Source organism: Salvelinus fontinalis, chromosome 22 (genome assembly GCF_029448725.1).
Source record: "Salvelinus fontinalis isolate EN_2023a chromosome 22, ASM2944872v1, whole genome shotgun sequence".
Taxonomy (NCBI): Eukaryota; Metazoa; Chordata; class Actinopteri; order Salmoniformes; family Salmonidae; genus Salvelinus; species Salvelinus fontinalis.
The window spans coordinates 24,497,679-24,519,974 of record NC_074686.1 but is presented as its reverse complement, the minus strand read 5'-3'; the positions used below and the strand labels follow the sequence as shown (position 1 = coordinate 24,519,974).

General features: G+C 43.3%; 2 protein-coding genes across 2 annotated transcripts in view; one reads left to right on the top strand and one right to left on the bottom strand.

Moving 5' to 3' along the window:
- LOC129820080 (thrombospondin type-1 domain-containing protein 7A-like) overlaps positions 1 to 20,299 on the top strand; it is a 184,893-nt gene extending 164,594 nt beyond the window's left edge. The window contains exons 22-28 of the mRNA XM_055876922.1: positions 1,072 to 1,246; positions 2,933 to 3,106; positions 3,375 to 3,470; positions 10,558 to 10,640; positions 12,576 to 12,789; positions 13,356 to 13,443; positions 16,904 to 20,299. Of these exons, the coding sequence (XP_055732897.1) occupies positions 1,072 to 1,246; positions 2,933 to 3,106; positions 3,375 to 3,470; positions 10,558 to 10,640; positions 12,576 to 12,789; positions 13,356 to 13,443; positions 16,904 to 16,994 (921 nt within the window). The 3' untranslated portion in view covers positions 16,995 to 20,299. The remainder of the gene's footprint in view (positions 1 to 1,071; positions 1,247 to 2,932; positions 3,107 to 3,374; positions 3,471 to 10,557; positions 10,641 to 12,575; positions 12,790 to 13,355; positions 13,444 to 16,903) is intronic.
- On the bottom strand, positions 17,517 to 21,607 carry LOC129820330 (polysialoglycoprotein-like). The gene is made up of 3 exons (XM_055877400.1): positions 21,600 to 21,607; positions 18,089 to 19,262; positions 17,517 to 17,546 (listed from the first exon to the last, which is right to left on the bottom strand). The coding sequence occupies exons 1-3, from the start codon at positions 21,605 to 21,607 to the stop codon at positions 17,517 to 17,519; spliced, it is 1,212 nt and encodes a 403-aa protein (XP_055733375.1).
- Positions 21,608 to 22,296: the final 689 nt, after the last annotated feature.

Genomic DNA, 22,296 nt, shown 5'->3' with positions numbered 1-22,296 from the left:
CTGCGCCTTTCTCTGTCTGCGCCTCTTTCTCTATCTGCGCCTCTTTCGCTGTCTGCGCCTCTTTCTCTATCTGCGCCTCTTTCTCTATCTGCGCCTCTTTCTCTATCTGCGCCTCTTTCTCTATCTGCGACTCTTTCTCTGTCTGCGCCTCTTTCTCTATCTGCGCCTCTTTCTCTGTCTGCGCCTCTTTCTCTGTCTGCTCCTCTTTCTCTATCTGCGCCTCTTTCTCTGTCTGCGCCTCTTTCTCTGTCTGCGCCTCTTTCTCTATCTGCGCCTCTTTCTCTGTCTGCGCCTCTTTCTCTATCTGCGCCTCTTTCTCTGTCTGCGCCTCTTTCTCTATCTGCGCCTCTTTCTCTGTCTGCGCCTCTTTCTCTATCTGCGCCTCTTTCTCTGTCTGCGCCTCTTTCTCTGTCTGCGCCTCTTTCTCTATCTGCGCCTCTTTCTCTGTCTCCGCCTCTTTCTCTATCTGCGCCTCTTTCTCTGTCTGCGCCTCTTTCTCTATCTGCGCCTCTTTCTCTATCTGCGCCTCTTTCTCTGTCTGTGCCTCTTTCTCCTTCTTTCCCTCTTATTTGCCAGAAGCATCTATATTTTTGACAGACGGCACTGTATTCTGTATTGCAGACTGAGGGAATGTTGACACTCCTTTGTTCTGGGCTGTTTTCTCCTGCTGCTGGGGTTTCTGACAGCAGACAGTAGCTCATTAGCAGCCTACAGCACAATGCTAGAGAAGCTATTTCTGACAAATCAAAGATCAATGCCATGGCCTTGACAGACACTGAAACTCTGAACTGTAACAGTTGGATGTTATCTACACAGCATACCAGCTCTGTGTGAATGTATATATGTAAGGGACGTGGTTCAGTGAACCAAGCTCACGTTGTAGGTAACCTTGCCTGAGACCTGAAGACCTGTGTTAGCTTCCCAAGCTAATGCCTATGGTTTAGCTCAGAGAGCTAACACATTCTCGTGGCGCAAACCCGAGTCATTAAACTGAATGGCAATCTGTGACACAAAATTAAATATCTATGGAGGTGTATTTTAACCTGTATTTTCTCTCTTTTTATCGTCTAGGGTGCGAGGTGCGGAGAAGGGCTGCGGTTCCGTAACGTGTCTTGCTTTGTGTCGGACGGTTCTGGCCAGGAAGAGGGCAGCCTGGTGGATGATGAGCTGTGTGGAAACCTGGAGCCCTCGGTAGACGGAGACAAACGGGTCACCCTGGAAGAACCCTGCACCTCGCCCTGTCCAGGTAACTAACTTACCTTGGCCTGCAATGACTGATGAAACAGAGTCCTGGACAGTGGACCCGGTCCCTAGATAAGAGGCAGCCAAGATCTGACCTGGAAAAACACCTGACCCTATGGTCAGTAAAGATTCACCTTTGAGCATTCTTCTAATCTACTGTGTAGATAGTTCAATGTGTAACATTAATGGTGTTTCGTAGATTCTTCTAGCTTTAACTGGTCGAGAAAGCCCTTTGTCCTTCAACGTTATTTACTAACTATGCAGAAACATTTGGCTGTTCCTTTTAGGCTGACCTGAGTTCACTACTGCCATTAAATCACATTTATCAGCAGATGTGCTAAAATACATGTATATGGTCCTAGCTGTGATATATTCTAGCCCAGCTCTTTTATAGCATGAATCTGTTAGGAGCAGTGTCCTGTGACACTGACTGTAGGCACTGAGGACTGGATGTTTAGATGCTCAGAGGCTGGTGCTAGTGAGCCCACCAACGCCTGAATCCAACAAGCTCAGTATTCTCAAATCTGATTATATAATTACATGATTTCTTCTTTCTCTGAATATAAACCTTTCGACGTCATACATTTCAGAGGGAAAGGGAAAAAAGCGGATCTGAAAATGACTAGTGAGAATTTTTACAGTTCCATATTTCCTTTTTTGCCAAAGCCTGTCAATGACATATCCAACGTCTCATTTTGACAGCTCCAGTGTAGCAGAAGTAGAACGTTATGACACAGGCTCATACAGCAGAAAATTGTGTGTGTGTGTGTGTGTGTGTCCAGAGTGATGCTTTTGGTAGTTGTGGACATGTGTAGTCAAAGTCATCTTTGTAGCCTAATTCCCTACTATTCTACCGTTCATTGCCCTCATTCATATCACACAAACCCTCTGCCTGTGGCCTACTAAATTACATATCTACATAGCCAGCCCTAATCTCCAGTGGTTTAGCTCAGGCAGCTATCAGACAGGTACTTCATCCAGGTGTCCACTCCTTCTCCACATGAAACCCCACCAGGCATTACCCCCCCCCCCCCCCCCTCCTCTGCCTCATCACACCCAAGCCTCCCCCTGCCTGATTGTATCCCAGTCCATGGCCCCACCATGCCTGACACCTGACACAGACAGCAGACAGGTGATAAGACAGGTGATAATCGTAAGGAGGATTAGGCCTCCTTGGACCTGACGGCTTTATGACTAATTAGTATTTAGATGTGTGCTCACTTCCTCTCTGTCACTACAACAGGATGAATGAATGAATTGCTCTGACCTATTCTTATGGGAAACGGCCTGTTTTCTGAGAACACCCTGATTCAAGGTAGAAAAGTGGATGATGAAAAATGTGATCTGGCTCTGTTGGGGGAGTTTTTGAGAACGTTGATCTTCTAAACGTTATCAGGGGCAGGGTTTATTAATCCTCTTTAACAAAAAGAGAATTCTCTGAGGAAATCTGAAAAGTCTGCCTGGTGACAGTCAGTGTGGAAATAGGATGACATCCAAACCAAATTCAAGTTTCCCATTATAATTGTGTCGTGCCAGTGCCAGGAATGTTGTGATAGGACCAGGATAGACTCTGAAGCCATATTTTTGGTTAGGTTACATGGTTAACAGTAACGTCTCTTATAGTACTGTAAGTTTTCAACTGTGTACAGCTACATGTGTTGTAAGTTATGTACTGTGTGTTTCTGTACAGGTGACTGCTACCTGACTGACTGGACAGTGTGGAGCCCGTGCCAGCTGAGCTGTGTCAGTGGAGATGACCTGGGTTTCGGCTCAGTGCAGGTCAGATCCAGAGCCGTGCTGGCCCAGGAGCCAGAGAACCTACTGCAGTGTCCAGAACAGGAGTGGGAAGCCCGGCCCTGCACTGGTCAGTCTATACCCGCACGCACGCACGCACGCACGCACACACACACACACACACACACACACACACATACACATACACACACAAATGTGCATTTGTCCCTTCATGCAGAACAGGAGTGGGAAGCCCGGCCCTGCACTGGTCAGTCTATACACACACACACACACGCACGCACGCACGCACGCACGCACTCACGCACGCACGCACACACACACACACACACAAATGTGAAGTATGTCTGTACTGACCCATATCTCTCCTCCCACTACAGAGGGCCAGTGCTATGAGTACAAGTGGATGACAGGAGAGTGGAGAAGCTCCTCTCGACTGGTCTGGTGTCAGAGATCTGATGGATTAAATGTCACAGGTACAGTATGCGTGTGCGTGTGTTTGGTTTTACTATCCTTGTGGGGACCAGAAATGTTCAGACAAGTAGGAACATTTAGCCAACAAGGAAAAAAGTATATTTTAGGCTTTGGAGTTAGGTTTAGGGTTGGGGTTAGAGTTAGAATCAGGGTTAGGGAGGGCCTCACGAGTGGCGCAGCGGTCACTATAGATCCGGGTTCGATTCCGTGTGCTGCAGCCAGCTGCAACCCGGAGACCAATAATGCAGGGCACAATTGGTCAAGCGTCGTCCGGGTTAAGGGAGGGCTTGGCCGGCCGGGATATCCTTGTCCCATTGCGCTAGCAACTCCTGTGATGGGCCGGGCGCATGTACGCTGACACGGTCGCCAGTTATGGTTGGTATTTAAGGGTTAATGTTAGGGGTTTGGAGTTAAGGAAAATAGGATTTTAAATCAATCAATTGTTTGGAACCCACAAGGACAGTAAAACAAACGTGTGAGTGTGTGTGCTGCTTACATCCCATCCCCTGTCACAATGCATCCACCAACACGTCTTTCTTTTAAACCTGTCTCTTTATATATGTGCTTACTTCATATGCTGCTGAATAGAAGTCACTAAACCCTTCTAGAATAACGATGCGTATTGAGTGGTGGCCTACTGTAGAAAAAGATTTCAGTCACTGCCTCTCGATTGAGTAGCTACATAATCACAACTGTAACTCTATGAATGTGTGGGATGTGAATTAGGTCATACGATCCAATGAGTAGTACAATGCAGTTCTGCTGCAGTCAGCCACCCAGCCCAGCTCTCTCCAGGTGCCTCAGTGGATGATGAGGTGAATAGGGATGTTTAAAACCTTGTCTCTGCCTGTCGGAGCGAGTGGCGTTTGTTCATTCGAGGAAGAGAGAGATTGCTTTCCAAGCACTTCCTGACTGCCTGTCACTGTGGAGCCTAGGCGACTTGTGTGTGTGCATGTGCTCCTGTGTGTATGCGTGCGTGCCTTCGAGCGTGTGTGTGTGTTTGTGTGTGCAGGACGATTTAATCCTTGACGATTACAGGTTTTAGTCCTGCTGGCCGTCACACGTCAGCTTTAGGTCTGTGACTGCTGCCTCTGCCTCGGTGGTGCTCAGAGCTCGGAGGTTGTAGGTAAAGAGTTATAGTGTATATGTCAAGTATCATAAAGGATGTGTGTCTTATTCAGCAGTGAATCATCTCAGGAATTAATAACCACTGACTACCAACACTGACTTTGCCTGTTAACTTCTTATTTTGTGGAAAAATGTACTTGTACGACTGTGATATGTGATTTTCTCACCTAGCTATCTAAAAATGAATGCACAAGTGTAAGTCACTCTGGTTAAGAGTGTCTGCTAAATGACTAAAATGTGAATAAGTGCATGAAACATTTCTGTAAACTATACATATGATGTTAGGTGTGTAGGCATAGAGTCTTACATATCAAATCCAACTTTATTTAACATGCATTTATCTAGACAGCTCAATACACTTAGGTGTGCATGAATCATGATATAGCCTGAATTCTCACTCACCGTGTATTACAGTTTTTAACAATCACAAACTGGCACCAATTTCAGAACCTTGTGGTTATTTTTCAAAACTCTAGACACAAAACTCCAAATGGTCATCACTTGTAACACAGCCTGTCCAAAAAAAAAACAAAAAAAAAACACAGGCTGTCCAATGTTCAAAACATTGCATTGTGCATTCATATCTTTAAAGAAACCTTGCACTTGCAGAATCATTGGTTCAAATAACTTATTTATCATGAAATACCATAGGAACATTCATTTAGATCACCCACACACAAGACACCGATAGTTTCACTGTGTAGTTGTTCGTACAATCATGAAATATTGTAGTACAAAATATGTGATACATGTTTCATTATGCTACTACACGTAAATACATCACTGTAAAAGGACTAGTAGAGAGAATACTGCAGACACAGTGGAATCATTGAACAAAATATGAAATTTATTGATGAAATACAATAAAATCACAACATGGGTTTCTTTGAATCAAATCAAAAATAATTAGCTACAAAAAAGAAAAAACAGTTAAAGGTCAACTGCAGTGTTCCTCACCTGGCTTACTGTAAAACATCAACTGCAGTGTTCCTCACCTGGCTTACTGTAAAACATCAACTGCAGTGTTCCTCACCTGGCTTACTGTAAAACATCAACTGTAGTGTTCCTCACCTGGCTTACTGTAAAACATCAACTGCAGTGTTCCTCACCTGGCTTACTGAAAAACATCAACTGCAGTGTTCCTCACCTGGCTTACTGTAAAAAGCAAAACAAAAGATTGATTACTGTACTTCTATATTTCCATCAACCGTGTCTTGTGGATTTGGCCACAGGTTCTCATCCACATCACAATGGAAGTTTTCATTAGCCAAACATCTTGGGAAGAATCTTCGGGCATGGCGAATCCAGGCCTGACACTGGTCTGCCGTGATGTCATTGCATGCGTCATCCATGGCCTGGAGAAGGGTGGCTTGTTCATGAGGGCGCCTATCATATATACCTTCCACCTCCATGTGGAGAAAAATTACTCAATCGGGTTAAGGAAAGGAGAGTATGGGGGTAAGTACAGGGTGATAAATTGTGGAGGGGCCTGAAACCATGCTTGAGCATGGTGGAACCTGACATTATCCAATACAATGACATAGGTCATGCCATCAGCTCTACAGACCTGATTTAGCTCATCAAGGAAGGTTACATTCGAACAGCGAATCATGTGGCTGCCTGCAACTCAATATGGTGATTCCAGCATCTCAGAAACAGCTGCCTTCCTGGGATTTTTACGCACTACAGTCTCTAGAGTTTACAGAGAATGGTGCGATAAACAAAACACATTCAGTGAGCGGCAGTTCTGTGGACAAAACACCTTGTTAATGAGAGAGGTCAGAGGAGAATGTCCAGACTCATTCAAGCTAACAGAAAGGCCACAAATGCTCAAATAACAGCTGTTTAAAACAGTGGTGTGCAGAAGGGCATCTCTTAACGTACAACACTGTGAATAATTCAGGCTGTTGTGGAGGCAGGGGGGTCCTACCCAGTACTAGATAGGTGTACCTAATAAAGTGGCCGGTGAGTGTACAGTAAGGTAAAATCTGAAAACATGGTCTGGAAAACTGGTACATGGGACCATAGAAACAGTGGCTGATAAAGAATGATGATGAAATATTACTTCCATAAATAATGTAGTCCAATTGGTTCATGTTCCACGGTAATTGGTGTCAATGGATCTCGTTATCCTGAAACTTTCATGATCTAAACATGGAATATTGTTTGTCAGTTTTCATAAAACTATGCATTAAGAGTAATGCAACAGTTACTTATCATTTTGATCAGTTGTATCAATTGATAGTTAGATCATTGAAATGAAATGAAAGGTGAAAGGTGCTTCTACGCCTGCATTGCTTGCTGATTGGGGTTTTTGGCTGGGTTTCTGTACAGCACTTTGAGATATCAGCTGATGTAAGAAGGGCTATATAAATACATTTGATTTGATTTGAATAGACAGTCATCTCAGATGTAATGTGTGAATTGTATTTTGAAATGGTAATACTTTGATGTTAAGTTGTGTCATTTTGAACAGGTGATTTTAGTTCAATGAACAAATTATCTTAACTTTATGTGTATTGTATCCAAGCAATTGGAAAAAGTGTTAGAGTTTAGAAAGATTTGCATTTTGATCATTGGTTGTGAGTTTTGTGTCTAGAGTTTTGAAAAATGACATCAAGGTTCCGAAATGAGTGCCAAAGTGATTGTAAAAAACTGTAATGATGCTATAGATCCTATGCCAAGGCATTCCATAGACATACGCCCCAGATGGTTGGCATATTTTACGCATATTATATCAGACTGGTTGATTGGCATGTACCCTGTATTTCCTTGATGTAAACGCTTCCTTTCACACCATGTGGTTTCCGCTTATGATTTGCATACACTGTGTGTGTGTGTGTGTGTGTGTGTGTGTGTGTGTGTGTGTGTGTGTGTGTGTGTGTGTGAGAGAGAGTGTGTCCATGTGCATCACCATCATTAATATTCAAGACGTCTTCTGATAGACTAGCAGTTTTCTGCCGACAGTATGGTTTGAATAACTTGAGGCATCCCGTCCAGGATTACTCTCTGAGTGTCGCTACACGTATATCTGGTGTGAAGTGGGATGTTGAAGTGAAGGAATTTAGCTAAGTGGTTGAAGTGGACCGATGCTGACTGGTGCAGAGTACTGGGCCTTGCACCTCTCATTCTCTAAAGCTTGGGTACACATTGTAGACTGCCTGGTTAGAAGTACTGTCAAATTTAAGGGAGCAGTGGAACCTTTTTCATTCTTTCAAGCACTGATGCACTGTGTAAGTCACTTTGGATAAAAGTGTCTGCTTAGTTGCAGATATTATATTACGTTATATATATAATGATTAAGCTCCAGACTTTACCCCTCCCCCTGGCTGCTGTGGTAACCTCTGTTTCTTTCAGCCTGGTTACCGTGGTGCTGTTTAACTCCTAATGACAAACCTAGTCCTTACTGCCACCTACAACGTTGTCATAGAAACCACACTTATCAGAGGACGGGCTGCAGTACTGACTTAGCTGTGAGTCGGTTCTAGTTTCCTCACCACCACTACCGTATTCCTACTCTGTATACCGTTGGTCTAGTTGGTCTAGTTCCCCCCCCCCCCCCCCCCCCCCCCCACTACCACTACAGTATCCCTCCTCTTGTCTCCGATACCCTTGTCTTGTGTATATTGATTTACCCCAGTGTAGTTCAAATAAAAGCCTAGTGAGAAACAGCGAGCCCCTTTCTTTTTGCCTTGAGGCAGTCCACTGCATTGATGGGACGATGGGAGCGAATCTCCCTGAGGCAATCACTTAAAGAGATAGGGATGGACCAGGGCTGGCCTACCTTCCCTTCCCAGGGATGGCTACATCCCAAATGGCCCCCTATTTCCTAAATAGTGCACTACTTTTGACCATAGACCATAGGGTTCTCTTCAAAAGTAGTGCACTATGTAGGAAATAGGGTGTCATTTGGGACACATGAATGCTGTCCTTGATATCTGAAGGTGTATCAGTGTACATGTTGCAGTGAGTGCATCATCTCACCACAGTACACACAAATCATCTGAGACCCAGAGAGCTCAGTCAGCTTTCCTGTGTATCTAAGTGTGTCTGTACGCTTGCTCTCTGGGATGGTGCATACTGCGTGGTGTATGTCTGCTAAACCATGAATTCATGGGACTGTGTGTTTTTGTCTCGGTGTTTGGGGAGACGTCTTGAGCAGCTAGCTATCTGTGAGGGTAAATTAATTGGAAAGCGTTGGAGGACCCATTGTTGTTGCTTGCCTCCTGCTGTGGGGAGGGAGGGAGGGAGGGAGGGAGGGAGGGGAGAGAGAGAGAGAGAGAGAGAGCGAGAGAGAGAGAGAGCGAGAGAGAGAGAGAGAGAGAGAGAGAGAGAGAGAGAGAGAGAGAGAGAGAGAGAGAGAGAGAGAGAGAGAGAGAGAGAGAGAGAGAGAGAGAGAGAGAGAGAGAGAGAGAGAAATTCTACAACCACCTAAAAGGAAGCGATTCCCAAACCTTCCATAACAAAGCCATCACCTACAGAGAGATGAACCTGGAGAAGAGTCCCCTAAACAAGCTGGTCCTAGGGCTCTGTTCACAAACACAAACACAAACACACCCCACAGAGCCCCAGGACAACAGCACAGTTAGACCCAACCAAATCATGAGAAAACAAAAAGATAATTACTTGACACATTGGAAAGAATTAACAAAAAAACAGAGCAAACTAGAATGCTATTTGGCCCTAAACAGAGAGTATATAGTGGCAGAATACCTAACCACTGTGACTGACCCAAACTTAAGGAAAGCTTTGACTATGTACAGACTCAGTGAGCATAGCCTTGCTATTGAGAAAGGCCGCCGTAGGCAGACATGGCTCTCAAGAGAAGACAGGCTATGTGCTCACTGCCCACAAAATGAGGTGGAAACTGAGCTGCACTTCCTAACCTCCTGCCCAATGTATGACCATATTAGAGAGACATATTTCCCTCAGATTACACAGATCCACAAAGAATTCGAAAACAAGTCCAATTTTGATAAACTCCCATATCTACTGGGTGAAATTCCACAGTGTGCCATCACAGCAGCAAGATTTGTGACTTGTTGCTACCAGAAAAGGGCAACCAGTGAAGAACAAACACCATTGTAAATACAACCCATATTTATGTTTATTTACTTTAACTTGTGTGCTTTAACCATTTGTACATTGTTACAACACTGCATATATATATAATATGACATTTGTAATGTCTTTACTGTTTTGAAACTTCTGTATGTGTAATGTTTACTGTTCATTTTTTATTGTTTATTTGACTTTTGTATATTATCTACCTCACTTGCTTTGGCAATGTTAACACATGTTTCCCATGCCAATAAAGCCCCTTGAATTGAATTGAATTGAATTGAATTGAGAGAGAGAGAGAGAGAGAGAGAGAGAGAGAGAGAGAGAGAGAGAGAGAGAGAGAGAGAGAGAGAGAGAAAGAGAAAGAGAAAGAGAAAGAGAGAAAGAGGGAAAGTTGGCTCTCTGATCCATGTTGCCTGCAGCATAACAGACTGACAGAAGTACAGTAACAAAGACAGCAGTGAAAGCTGCCCAACAATGTGGACCGCACGTCCTCTGCTCTGCTGTGTGTGCATATGGACGTGTTTAACTATAAGTCCCTACAAGAATAGTAAACAAACATTTGACCAACTGGGGACAGTTAGTCTCCACAATGTCAAATGCTATTTCTAGGGGGTTTAGGGTAAAGGTTACAAATGGTTTAGGGTTAGTTTTAAGGTTAGGGTTAGAATTGAATTGTGTGTCTCCATAGGCTCGTTGCACAAGACTGTGTGTGTGTCTGCGTGTGTACATCTTGTGTATACATGTATGTGCTTGTCTACTTGCATTAGTGAGATAATTAAATGTACAGCATCTTTATGTCATAAAGGGAGTCCTCTCCCTATGGCACCCTCACTTTCATCCCCTCGCTGCCCCAAACCCCTCCCCACTGACACTTGCCCTCTGACCTCTACCATACAGGTGGCTGCCCTATGACGGCCCAACCCGTGGCAGACCGATCATGTGACCCAGCCTGCAACAAACCACGCTCCTTCTGCACAGAGGTGATGAGAGAGAGAGAGAGAGAGAGAGAGAGAGAGAGGAGAGAGAGAGAGAGAGAGAGAGAGAGAGAGAGAGAGAGAGAGAGGAGAGAGAGAGAGAGAGAGGAGAGAGAGAGAGGAGAGAGGAGAGAGAGAGAGAGAGAGAGAGAGAGAGAGAGAGAGAGAGAGAGACACACACACACATTGGGGCTAGTTGTGAAAACACAGTGACAGAAAAAGAAAGTAGCTGAATTGTTAGTCTCTGATGGTGTGTTCATGCTGCTGTTATGTGCAGATGAATTCCCCTGTACTTACTGCATCTGCCGTAGCAGGAGAATACTACATACATGAAAAAGCAAGGCATGATCAACAAGACTATTTTCTTTTTCAGTTATACTTATTTTCTCAATTAAACTCCATCTCACATTATCAAGCATCTCACAGGAAATCCCAGAACCAGTACAAACAACATTATATATATATATATATATATATATATATATATTTAGTTCAATACAATACAGTACGGTATTCTTCAACCCAGTGGTATTCAACGGGTGTATTTGATTCTCAGTCGTATGTAAGAGAGAAACATCCCATAATATTCAGCCCGGTCTTTGAAGTGGAGTTTTTCCCTCCTCGGGCTGAGTGCTCCCAGCATTTGTGTTCACTAAAAACAGAGTCAATTTCCTGGACACACCGGGGGACCGGTTACATGGGTACACTGGAAGTGTTTGTGTGGAGGTGTGTGTGCGTGCGTGCGTCTATGGGGGATCGGCACCATCTATACACACACCCATGTCAGAACACATCAGAGCCAGTCACTATTACTAACACCCTGAACCAGGACTCAGGCCTCTAGTCAGTGCTGGGGGGGCTGTGAGAGAGCTACAGCAACATGTCTAGCTGGATATGGCTCAAATGTCTCTGTTTGTGTGGTGTGTATCAGGTCACTGTTCTCTTTCATGTTTGTGTTGTTAGTCATCTCCCAGGGCCTGGCTGTGTTTCTGTGTTTATGACTGTGTGTAAATGTGTCTCTTGTGCCAGTGTTTTTCCGTGCTTGTAGGTGTGGTTGTGAGTGAATCTAATTAGTTCTGTCCATCATTCCCTAATTGTATGTCTGTCTGTGTGTTCATGAACTTGTGTGTGTGTGTGTGTGTGTGTGTGTGTGTGTGTGTGTGTGTGTGTGTGTGTGTGTGTGTGTGTGTGTGTGTGTGTGTGTGTGTGTGTGTGTGTGTGTGTGTGTGTGTGTGTGTGTGTGTGTGTGTGTGTTCAGCCGTACAGCCACTGTTTGCATTGTTGGTATTTAATCTCGGGGTGATGAGAGAAAAAGGAAAGAGGGGGATGAAAGATAATGAAAAACCCCTGGGCTGGCAGAGGAGTGATCTGAGAGAGCTCGAGTGATGAGCGAACAGAGAGAGCGGAAAGAGAGAAAGAATAGGGGAAGCCTTTGGGCTGGCGGGCTGTATACCCCAACAGACACCACCCTATAAATCTCAGAGCATGAATTTCTGTCTGACCCCCCCCCCCCCCCCCCCCACCTCTCTCTCAATGCAGCACTAGCATCACAAAGGGGATTGAAACGTGTGGTGGTTAATGTTAATAATGCCAAGATATGAGCCTGAGCTAAATCTGAGTGATGATTCATTCGATTACACCCGGGAATATTTGATAAGAAATGACCTCACTTTAATCCAACTTGGTGCTTAGCCAGGTCACCAACCTGCGGCTGCATTATTTGCTGTACTAAATGAGACAAAACTGACAAAAATGCCTTGTGTCTATGTTTTGATGTTATAATGTGTTTCTGTGTGTGAGTGTATGTATGTGTGTGTGTGTGAATTGTGTGATACTCATGAAGTGCACCAATTGCTAAACATCTCCAACACACCTGCAAAGCAACCCCTTGATGTGCCACTGCATCTCACTAATAGATGTGTACGTCCCTTCCTCTCCCAGGCAGGTGTGTGTGGCTGTGAGGAGCGCTACACGGAGGTAATGACTTCAGACGGCCTGCTGGACCAGTGTACGGTGATCCCTGTGTTAGAGATCCCCACGGCAGGGGACAACAGGGCTGATGTGAAGACCATCAGGGCGGTCAGCCCTACACAGCCCTCCAACAGCCTGCCTGGCCGAGCTGGACGCACCTGGTTCCTACAGCCCTTTGGACCAGGTACACTAACCAGACAGATTTACTCCAGCAATTTACGGGACAGTAGGAACCATCCAAGACATTTGTTCTTGGTTGTTATTATGTTGTATTTTGAATCTTGTTAGAATATCGGCCTATACTTTGTAGGAAGTAAATGGGAATATATTCAGGAATTATAACACAATTTGCTACAGAAAGCCAACCATTCTGCATTGTCATTCCCGGTAGCCACGAATAGTTTTTGCACAAATCCCCCTAATGACGTCAAGAAATGTTATGAACAGAAGTCTCACACCACCATTTACGCACACATTTAGGATTAGGCCCAGCATTTCTCAACCTCAAAATAGCAATTCTACTCTGTATGATGTGGATCTGGATCTAAATATTTACAGCAAAATGAAAGTACAATCCACCAATAATTATTTACACACAATAGATGACCTGGAAAATATTTGGTGTACTGCTGCCCTCTTCTGCACAGGATTGGATCTGCACCAAAGCCATTTACATTATAGTGTGAGCTATCACTGGAGTTGCTTAGTCACTTGCTAGTGTACTAAGTGTGTGTGATGTGTTCTCTACAGATGGTAAACTGAAGACATGGGTCTACGGTGTTGCAGCCGGAGCTTTTGTTCTCCTCGTATTTATAGTCTCCATGACCTTCCTAGCCTGGTAGGTTAACCTGTTTGATACTTCTTTAAGTATGTCATTCATCTGTATGCCACCTGTATGTATGTATTTACACTGAACAAAAATATAAACGCAACATGCAACAATTTCAAAGGTTTTACTGAGTTACAGTTCATTTAAGGAAATCAGTCAATTGAAATAGATTAATTAGGACCTAATCTATGGATTTCACATGACTGGGAATACAGATATGCATCTGTTGGTCACAGAAACCTTAAAAAAAGGTGGGGGCGTGGATCAGAAAACCAGTCAGTATCTGGTGTGACCACCATTTACCTCATGGAGCGCAACACATCTCCTTCACATAGAGTTGATCAGGCTGTTGATTGTGGCCTGTGGAATGTTGCCCCACTCCTCTTCAATAGCTGTGCGAAGTTGCTGGATATTGGTGGGAACTGGAACACGCTGTTGTACACGTCAATCCAGAGCATCCCAAACATGCTCAATGGTTGACGTGTTTGGTGAGCATGCAGGTCATGGAAGAACTGGGACATTTTCAGCTTCCAGGAATTGTGTACAGAAGGCTTGCAACATGGGGCCGTGAATTATCACGCTGAAACATGAGGTGATAGCGGCAGATGACTGGCACGACAATTGGCCTCAGGATCTCGTCAAGGTATCGCTGTGCATTCAAATTACCATTGATAAAATGCAATTGTGTTCGTTGTCCGTAGCTTATGTGCCCATACCACAAACACACCGCCACCATGGGGCACTCTGTTCATAATGTTGACATCAGCAAACCGCTCGCCCACACGACGTCTGCTTCGTACAGTTGAAACTGGGGTTCATCCGTGAAGAGCACACTTCTCCAGCCTGCCAGTTGCCATCGAAGGTGAGCATTTATCCACTGAAGTCGGTTACGACGCTGAACCACAGTCAGGTCAAGAGCCTGGTGAGGACAACGAGCATGCAGATGAGCTTCCCTGAGACGGTTTCTAACAGTCTGTGCAGAAATTCTTTGGTTGTGCAAACCCACAGTTTCATCAGCTGTCTGGGTGGCTGGTCTCAGACGATCCCGCAGGTGAAGAAGCCGGATGTGGAGGTCCAGTGCTGGCGTGGTTACACATGGTCTGAGGTTGTGAGGCCGGTTGGAAGTGCTGCCAAATGATCTAAAACGACACTGGAGGCGGCTTATGGTAGAAAAAATTACATTCAATTCTCTGTCAACAGTTCGGGTGGAAATACCTGCAACCAGCATGTCAATTGCACGCTTCCTCAAAAGTTGAGCCATCTGTGGCATTATGTTGTGTGACAAAACTAGTAATTTTAGAGTGGCCGTTTATTGTCCCCAGCAAAAGGTGCACCTTTGTATTGATCATGCTGTTTAATCAGCTTCTTGATATGCCACACCTGTCAGGTGGATGGATTATCTTGGCAAATGAGAAATGCCCACTAACAGGGATGTAAACAAATGTGTGCACAACATTTTAGAGAAATATGCTTTTTGTTCATATGGACCATTTCTGGGATCTTTTATTTCAGCTCATGAAACATGGGACCAACACTTTACATGTTGTGTTTATATTTTTTTCAGGATATTATGTAATGTATGTATGTATGTATATTATCACCTGTATGTATATGTCTTCATGATCACATCAGTTTCATTTTTACCCATTCATTTTCATTTCAAGTCATGACATTACCTGTACTCTCCATTTTGCTTTTCTTTCCATCTCTCTCCCCACCTCATCCATTCATTCCTCTCCCCATCTTATCTGTTCATCTCTCTCTTTTCACCCCCCCCCCCCCCCCCCCCCCCCCCTCCCCTCCCCTCCGTGCACCATCAGTCGGTGGAACTCGAACCCTGACTCGAACCCTGACCAGTGTACTGATACAGTGGTCTGGATGGAACAAAACAATCATACCATGGCTTATACGTGTCCTGACTGCCAGCATGAAGCACACGAACTAGAACAACTACATCAATATCATCAACAACCGCATCAAAATCATCAGCAAAATCATCAACAACCACTACCACAAAATCAATATCAACTACCACAACAAAATCAACACTATCAGCAACAACCATATAATGAACAACATCAATATCAACTACAACCACAACAGAATCAACAAAAAAACATAACAATGAACAAAATCACCAACAACAACCACAATGCATTGAAACACTCATAACTTAGGGGTCCTGACCTAATGGCGGCCCTCGCTGCAGTGTTCACACAAACTCCCATACCCCTTCGTCTTTCTCTCCTCTCCACATCTGCTGTCACATGTGCCTGTCCGACCAATCACATGGAGTTATTGATGGAGGTGAGCAGGAAGTCATCCCCCATGTCCCTCTGTTTGACCTCTGATCTTGGAGTTTGTTTAGTAGTCTAGAGCACCTCCATACTTAAACATACTCATGTACGGCATCCATTTTAGGAAGTCATTGGTTGTTTGTTGAAGGACTTCCTAATATGGATGCCATATTTTAGAGATTTCAGGGACACAACATTGACATCACAGTAAAATCATGATGTGCTTTCACTTTCAATAGCATACTGCCCTCTTGTGGCCAGATGGAAGAACCACTCATGACCACTATTCAATGATCTCTCATCCCTTGCCATTCAATCTCTTATTCATTCCGCCCATTATTCCCTATCCATTCATGATGGACATAAGACACATTTCATAAGATATCTTATTTACATTTGATATATATGTATCATTGTCTCCCGTCCCTGTGTTTTGTGTGTGAAGTTGTGATGTGTGATATATTAGAGCCTGCCCAGACATGCTATAGTGTTGTCCTCATTATGTACCTATAGCTAACTGTCTACACTGTCTCTGTTTGCTATAGCCTAGTTTGCATTAAGGTGAGTGGGAACTGTTCTGGGCTGAAGAAAAAGTTGCTTTCTGTACTGTGCTTGTCCGCTCGTCATCTTCCTTCAGAGTCCAATCTCTCTCACATGCCTCAATATAAAAACAAATAACAGCAGCTGTTGAAATTGTCCATGAAGTGTTGCATTATCCACTACAGCATCACTTCAATGCTAGGACAAGGGCCACTCAAATGTGCTTCTGAAATGTGGCTCGCTAACTAGTGCTTTAACCAACAGATCTATCCTTTTTCCTTCAAGGACAATGGCAGTATAGGAACAGAATTATTAGCTTTTTCAGTACTGCCTTTGCATGATGGAAGAACTGACCATCTACTAAAAGCATGGCCTTCAGCAGAGTGATGCACGTAACTCTGACATGAGGCAAATTTCCCAACTGAAAGTTGTGGTGTTTTCAAAAGATAGCAGAGCAAGCTCTATGTATCAAGTGGGGGTGACAGGTGGGGGTAACATGATATGGATAAATCCTTAGTGTTATTATGGTATATAGGCCTACATATTAAGGCTATGGGTATCTACATTTCCTCTTCAATAATTGAAATATAAAGCATGTAATAGCAATGTTTTCTGTCATTTTTCTTTCCTAGTAAAAAGCCAAAGAAACCCCAGAGAAGACAGATGTATAACAACCGGCTCAAGCCCCTGACCCTGGCCTATGACGGAGACGCTGACATGTGAACCTCCTCCTAATCTACCTGTGGCAGAATCATTTTACACTGACGTTATGGAGACTGTCATCGTGGGAACAGACAGGCAGGTTGTCAAGGAGACCCATCTTTGACCTTTCTCCTCAGGCTACCAGTGGGCGTGGCTTAAAACATCTGGAGCTCTAGGAAGACTTGGGTTATGTCACGGATTTATCAACAACAACTAAAAAAGCAAAGAAGTCAAACAGAAATCGAGTCATGTTCGTTCATTAGTAGCCTAGAATTTTCCTTCCTCAATATTTTTTATTTATTACATTTTTGTTTCACAAGAGCCTTCACAAACTCTATCTTCTTCTTCAGGAAGTCTGCCTTTGCTTATCTGCCATTCACTACTTTTTCTGTCAAATAAAAACATCTTTCAAGATGAAGGTTGTTGGAGAGGGCCCTGAAAAAACAAAGAGTTCTTCCTTCTTGGCTACAGCTGCTCTGTTGGAAATTAGATGAGAAATACGCAATGCTTTTTTTATTATTCCTGGAGAAAATTGCTGCCTCTCTATTTTTCTTCTGGACTGGATCCTTTTCCCTAGAAAACAAAACAAAGTGAAAATGTCCTAATCTTACAGAAACACTGTCAACCTTTGTAGGAAATCTCTGCCTGCCTCTCCCTTTCTCTTCCGTTTCAGGCTCAATATTGCACTATATTAGTGCAGCATGATATGTTCTTATGTCTAGGAAGCTGCCTCTCTCAATGCAAGATGATGTACAGTCTTGTGCTAGAAATGTAAAAAAAAAAAAAAAAAAGTAGACCTTTTTTCAAAAACAAATGTTGCTTCTTTTACCTTACCTTGTATGTGATATGATAATAGGGCGGACGATGCCATGTAAATATAATTGATTTACCTTCGTAGTATGTACAGCTGCATTTTACCGACACTGGTTCAAATTGGATCTGTTTTCAACTGCGCTTGATTGCGCTTGCCTGGCACAATGGAACCATTGGAATTGTCCCAGAAGTGCAAACCCTGCCCATCTGCCACTCCAGGCCAGGCTCAATTAAATGCAGAAAGTATTATAAAGAATACAAATGCTATTTGAACCCAGGTCTGAACATGTCTCATTCTCTACCTGCCTGACTTTATGTTTGTCCACTGTTGGTTTCTCTGACTGCCTGATCTTATGTTTGTCTCCTGTTGGTTTCTCTGCCTGCCTGACTTTATGTTTGTCCCCTGTTGGTTTCTCTGACTGCCTGATCTTATGTTTGTCTCCTGTTGGTTTCTCTGACTGCCTGATCTTATGTTTGTCTCCTGTTGGTTTCTCTGACTGCCTGACTTTATGTTTGTCTCCTGTTGGTTTCTCTGACTGCCTGATCTTATGTTTGTCTCCTGTTGGTTTCTCTGACTGCCTGATCTTATGTTTGTCTCCTGTTGGTTTCTCTGACTGCCTGATCTTATGTTTGTCTCCTGTTGGTTTCTCTGACTGCCTGATCTTATGTTTGTCTCCTGTTGGTTTCTCTGACTGCCTGACTTTATGTTTGTCTCCTGTTGGTTTCTCTGACTGCCTGATCTTATGTTTGTCTCCTGTTGGTTTCTCTGACTGCCTGACTTTATGTTTGTCCCCTGTTGGTTTCTCTGACTGCCTGATCTTATGTTTGTCTCCTGTTGGTTTCTCTGACTGCCTGATCTTATGTTTGTCTCCTGTTGGTTTCTCTGACTGCCTGACTTTATGTTTGTCTCCTGTTGGTTTCTCTGACTGCCTGATCTTATGTTTGTCTCCTGTTGGTTTCTCTGACTGCCTGACTTTATGTTTGTCCCCTGTTGGTTTCTCTGACTGCCTGATCTTATGTTTGTCCCCTGTTGGTTTCTCTGACTGCCTGATCTTATGTTTGTCTCCTGTTGGTTTCTCTGACTGCCTGATCTTATGTTTGTCTCCTGTTGGTTTCTCTGACTGCCTGATCTTATGTTTGTCTCCTGTTGGTTTCTCTGCCTGCCTGACTTTATGTTTGTCTCCTGTTGGTTTCTCTGACTGCCTGATCTTATGTTTGTCCCCTGTTGGTTTCTCTGACTGCCTGATCTTATGTTTGTCTCCTGTTGGTTTCTCTGACTGCCTGATCTTATGTTTGTCTCCTGTTGGTTTCTCTGACTGCCTGATCTTATGTTTGTCTCCTGTTGGTTTCTCTGACTGCCTGATCTTATGTTTGTCTCCTGTTGGTTTCTCTGACTGCCTGATCTTATGTTTGTCCCCTGTTGGTTTCTCTGACTGCCTGATCTTATGTTTGTCCCCTGTTGGTTTCTCTGACTTGCTTTGATGGCTTATGATGGTTAGTCATTGTTTTTCCATTTCATTTAGTAACGTTATTCAACATCTCAAAGACCTGAATTCCATCAAACGTGCACTGCAGGGAATCCCGATTACACATGGCAGAAAAATCACATGGCTCTCGTACCGAAAAAAAATAGCTAATTCAAAGAACTGTTTCAGGTTTGTTGAGAGAAATTCAGCAACAATTCTATTTGATGATGTTATTGAAAAGGTTTATTGTCACAGAACAAAGACGATGTGATTTATATCCCCTTTGCAAGTTTAATAGAATCTGGTCTTTGTTGTTAAGACAGAAAGGTGTGACTGGGTTCACAAATTCTTCTTTACCTTCTGATTCACCAGAAGAGAGTGGGTTCTCTTTATATCTTGGTCTCATATCTACTGCTGTGTAACATCCTCAATCCTAACCAGAACAGCCTACTTGTATCCAAACTGCTTAGGCGTATTGCTATATACATATCATACGTGATCTCTCAATACTGCTCCTATTCAGTGTGGCTGTTGCATCGGTTGAGGGATGAGTGTGACTACAATCTCTACAATAATCACTCACACACATTTATGCTTCATTCTTTCTCCCTGCCTTGGTGCTATTCTATAATGTGTTCTGTATTGCAGAAGCTAGATAGAACGCAACCTAGGTAGCCACAATAACACTCCAAGTAATTCAAAGGAACAGATGCAGCAAGGCCTTAGATGTAGTTCAAGCTTTTCATGCTAATGATGCAATGACATATCCGAAGAGTCAGAGTCCTTTGCCTGAAAACAGGTTATATGCATAATATTGGCTATGGCAGACTGGCAGTTGATAGTGCAGACTGTTTATTCAATGTTGTAGATGGACAAACCTCATGTAAAGTAAATTAATCAGTCACAGCCATACTATTCTCCAAGGGGATTGAATTGTGGTGGTAGAGACAGACGGACATTTGTTTGTTGACAGGTGGTCAAAGGAATGTTTACTTTTTTTCAATTAACTTTCTTAAATTATGAGTTGTAATAAATGGGTGCATTATGTTTTTATTTCATAATTATTTATGCATTATATATAAATATGTTCCTTTTTTACTGCGCAAAGTAAAGTAAAAAAAAACTGAAGTGTGTGTGTGTGCGTGTGTGTGCGCGCGCGTGTGTGCGTGCGTGCACGTGTGTGCGTCTGTGTGTGTGCGTGCGCGTGTGTGTGCGTGCGCGCGCGTGCATCTGTGTGCACGTGTTTAATTATTCTTGTGGGGACCAGAAATCCCCACAAGAATCGTAAACAAACAAACATTTGACCAACAAGGGACATTTTGTTAGTCCCAGCGAGGTCAAATGCTATTTTTAGGGGGTTTAGGGTTAAGGTTAGAATTAGTGTTAGGGTTAGAAGTACGTTAAGGGTTAGGAGCTATTGTTTGTTTTACAGTTAGGAGCTAGGGTTAGGGTTAAGGTTAGGTTTTTGGGTTAAAGTTAGGGTTAGGGTTGGGTTTAGGGTTAAGGTTAGAGTATGGGTTAGGGTTAGGGTTAGGGTTAGGGAAAAAGGATTTTGAATGGGACGGAATTGTGTGTCCCCACAAGGTTAGCTGTACAAGACTGTGTGTGTGCGTGTGTGTGCGTGTGTGTGTGTGTGTGTGTGTGTGTGTGTGTGTGTGTGTGTGTGTGTGTGTGTGTGTGTGTGTGTGTGTGTGTGTGTGTGTGTGTGTGTGTGTGTGTGTGTGTGCGTGTGTGCGTGTGTGTGCACGCACATGTGTGTTACTGCCTGTGTGTGTAATGTATAATGTAAATTATCTTTGCTAAAGCGATACGGATAATTACCTTGTTAAAACAAAGTCGCAGGGCTCTGTCCTTTTCCTACAGGTTGTTTATATGTATCTGACCAGTTGCTTATAATAAATAAGAAAAACTAAATAATTGTGTCAATACCTTCAATGAAAATGCTCTCATTATATCCACCTTATTAAAAAACACATGTGTTGTTGCATCAGTCTACGCCACTAGATGGCCCTAGAACACTATTTAAGATATTCTTCCCATTCCCTCCAGCTAGCTCTTTGACAAATCTATTTCTCCCCGACTCTGCAACGGAACCCTTGACAAAAGAAGAAATAGAAACATTCCGGTGAAGAAGCAGAATCTGTGAGAAACTCAGACCCATGACACACACAGAGGTCACAAGGAACTTTGCGCACACATACTGTACAGACACACACAGGTCAGAGGACAGACGGGGCTTTGCTGAAGTCTGAGGAACTGGAGCTATCCAACCGTACTTAAATCACACTCTGTAGGGCCTGGGCAATGGTGGGAATGTGTTTCGTAATATTGTGCTTTATTTACTCACTTGACCATCTTTGTTCCTAGCTGGAACATAAAGCTTCCACTAGAGAATGTTATTGCAGCTGATTTGATGTGTTTTTGGGTATGGTTTTCCAGGCTTTTTCATGACAGGTACTTCCTAGGTAATAGTTTTGTACTTATGCTGTTACCAGGTTGTTTCTAAGTACATTCCAGATCATTTAGCAAGTGTAGAATAAAATGTTACTAAGATGGAAGACACTGGTTCTGTCCTAAATGGTACCCGAGTCCGTATTTAAGGTTGTTTGATATACTTAGTGTATATTTAAATATACAGTGGGGCAAAAAAAGTATTTAGTCAGCCACCAATTGTGCAAGTTCTCCCGCTTAAAAATATGAGAGAGGCCTGTCATTTTCATCATAGGTACACTTCAACTATGACAGACAAAATGAGAAAAAAAAATCCAGAAAATCACATTGTAGGATTTTTTATGAATTTATTTGCAAATTATGGTGGAAAATAAGTATTTGGTCAATAACAAAAGTTTATCTCAATACTTTGTTATATACCCTTTGTTGGCAATGACAGAGGTCAAACGTTTTCTGTAAGTCTTCACAAGGTTCTCACACACTGTTGCTGGTATTTTGGCCCATTCCTCCATGCAGATCTCCTCTAGAGCAGTGATGTTTTGGGGCTGTTGCTGGGCAAAACGGACTTTCACTCCTTCCAAAGATTTTCTATG

What these genes read in the sequence shown, in the direction of transcription:
- LOC129820330 (XM_055877400.1), bottom strand. An exon ending in ACAAACATAAAGTCAGGCAG is followed by an intron (nt 17,547 to 18,088) that starts GTAGAGAATGAG and finishes TTTGTTTTCTAG; the next exon opens with GGAAAAGGATCCAGTCCAGA.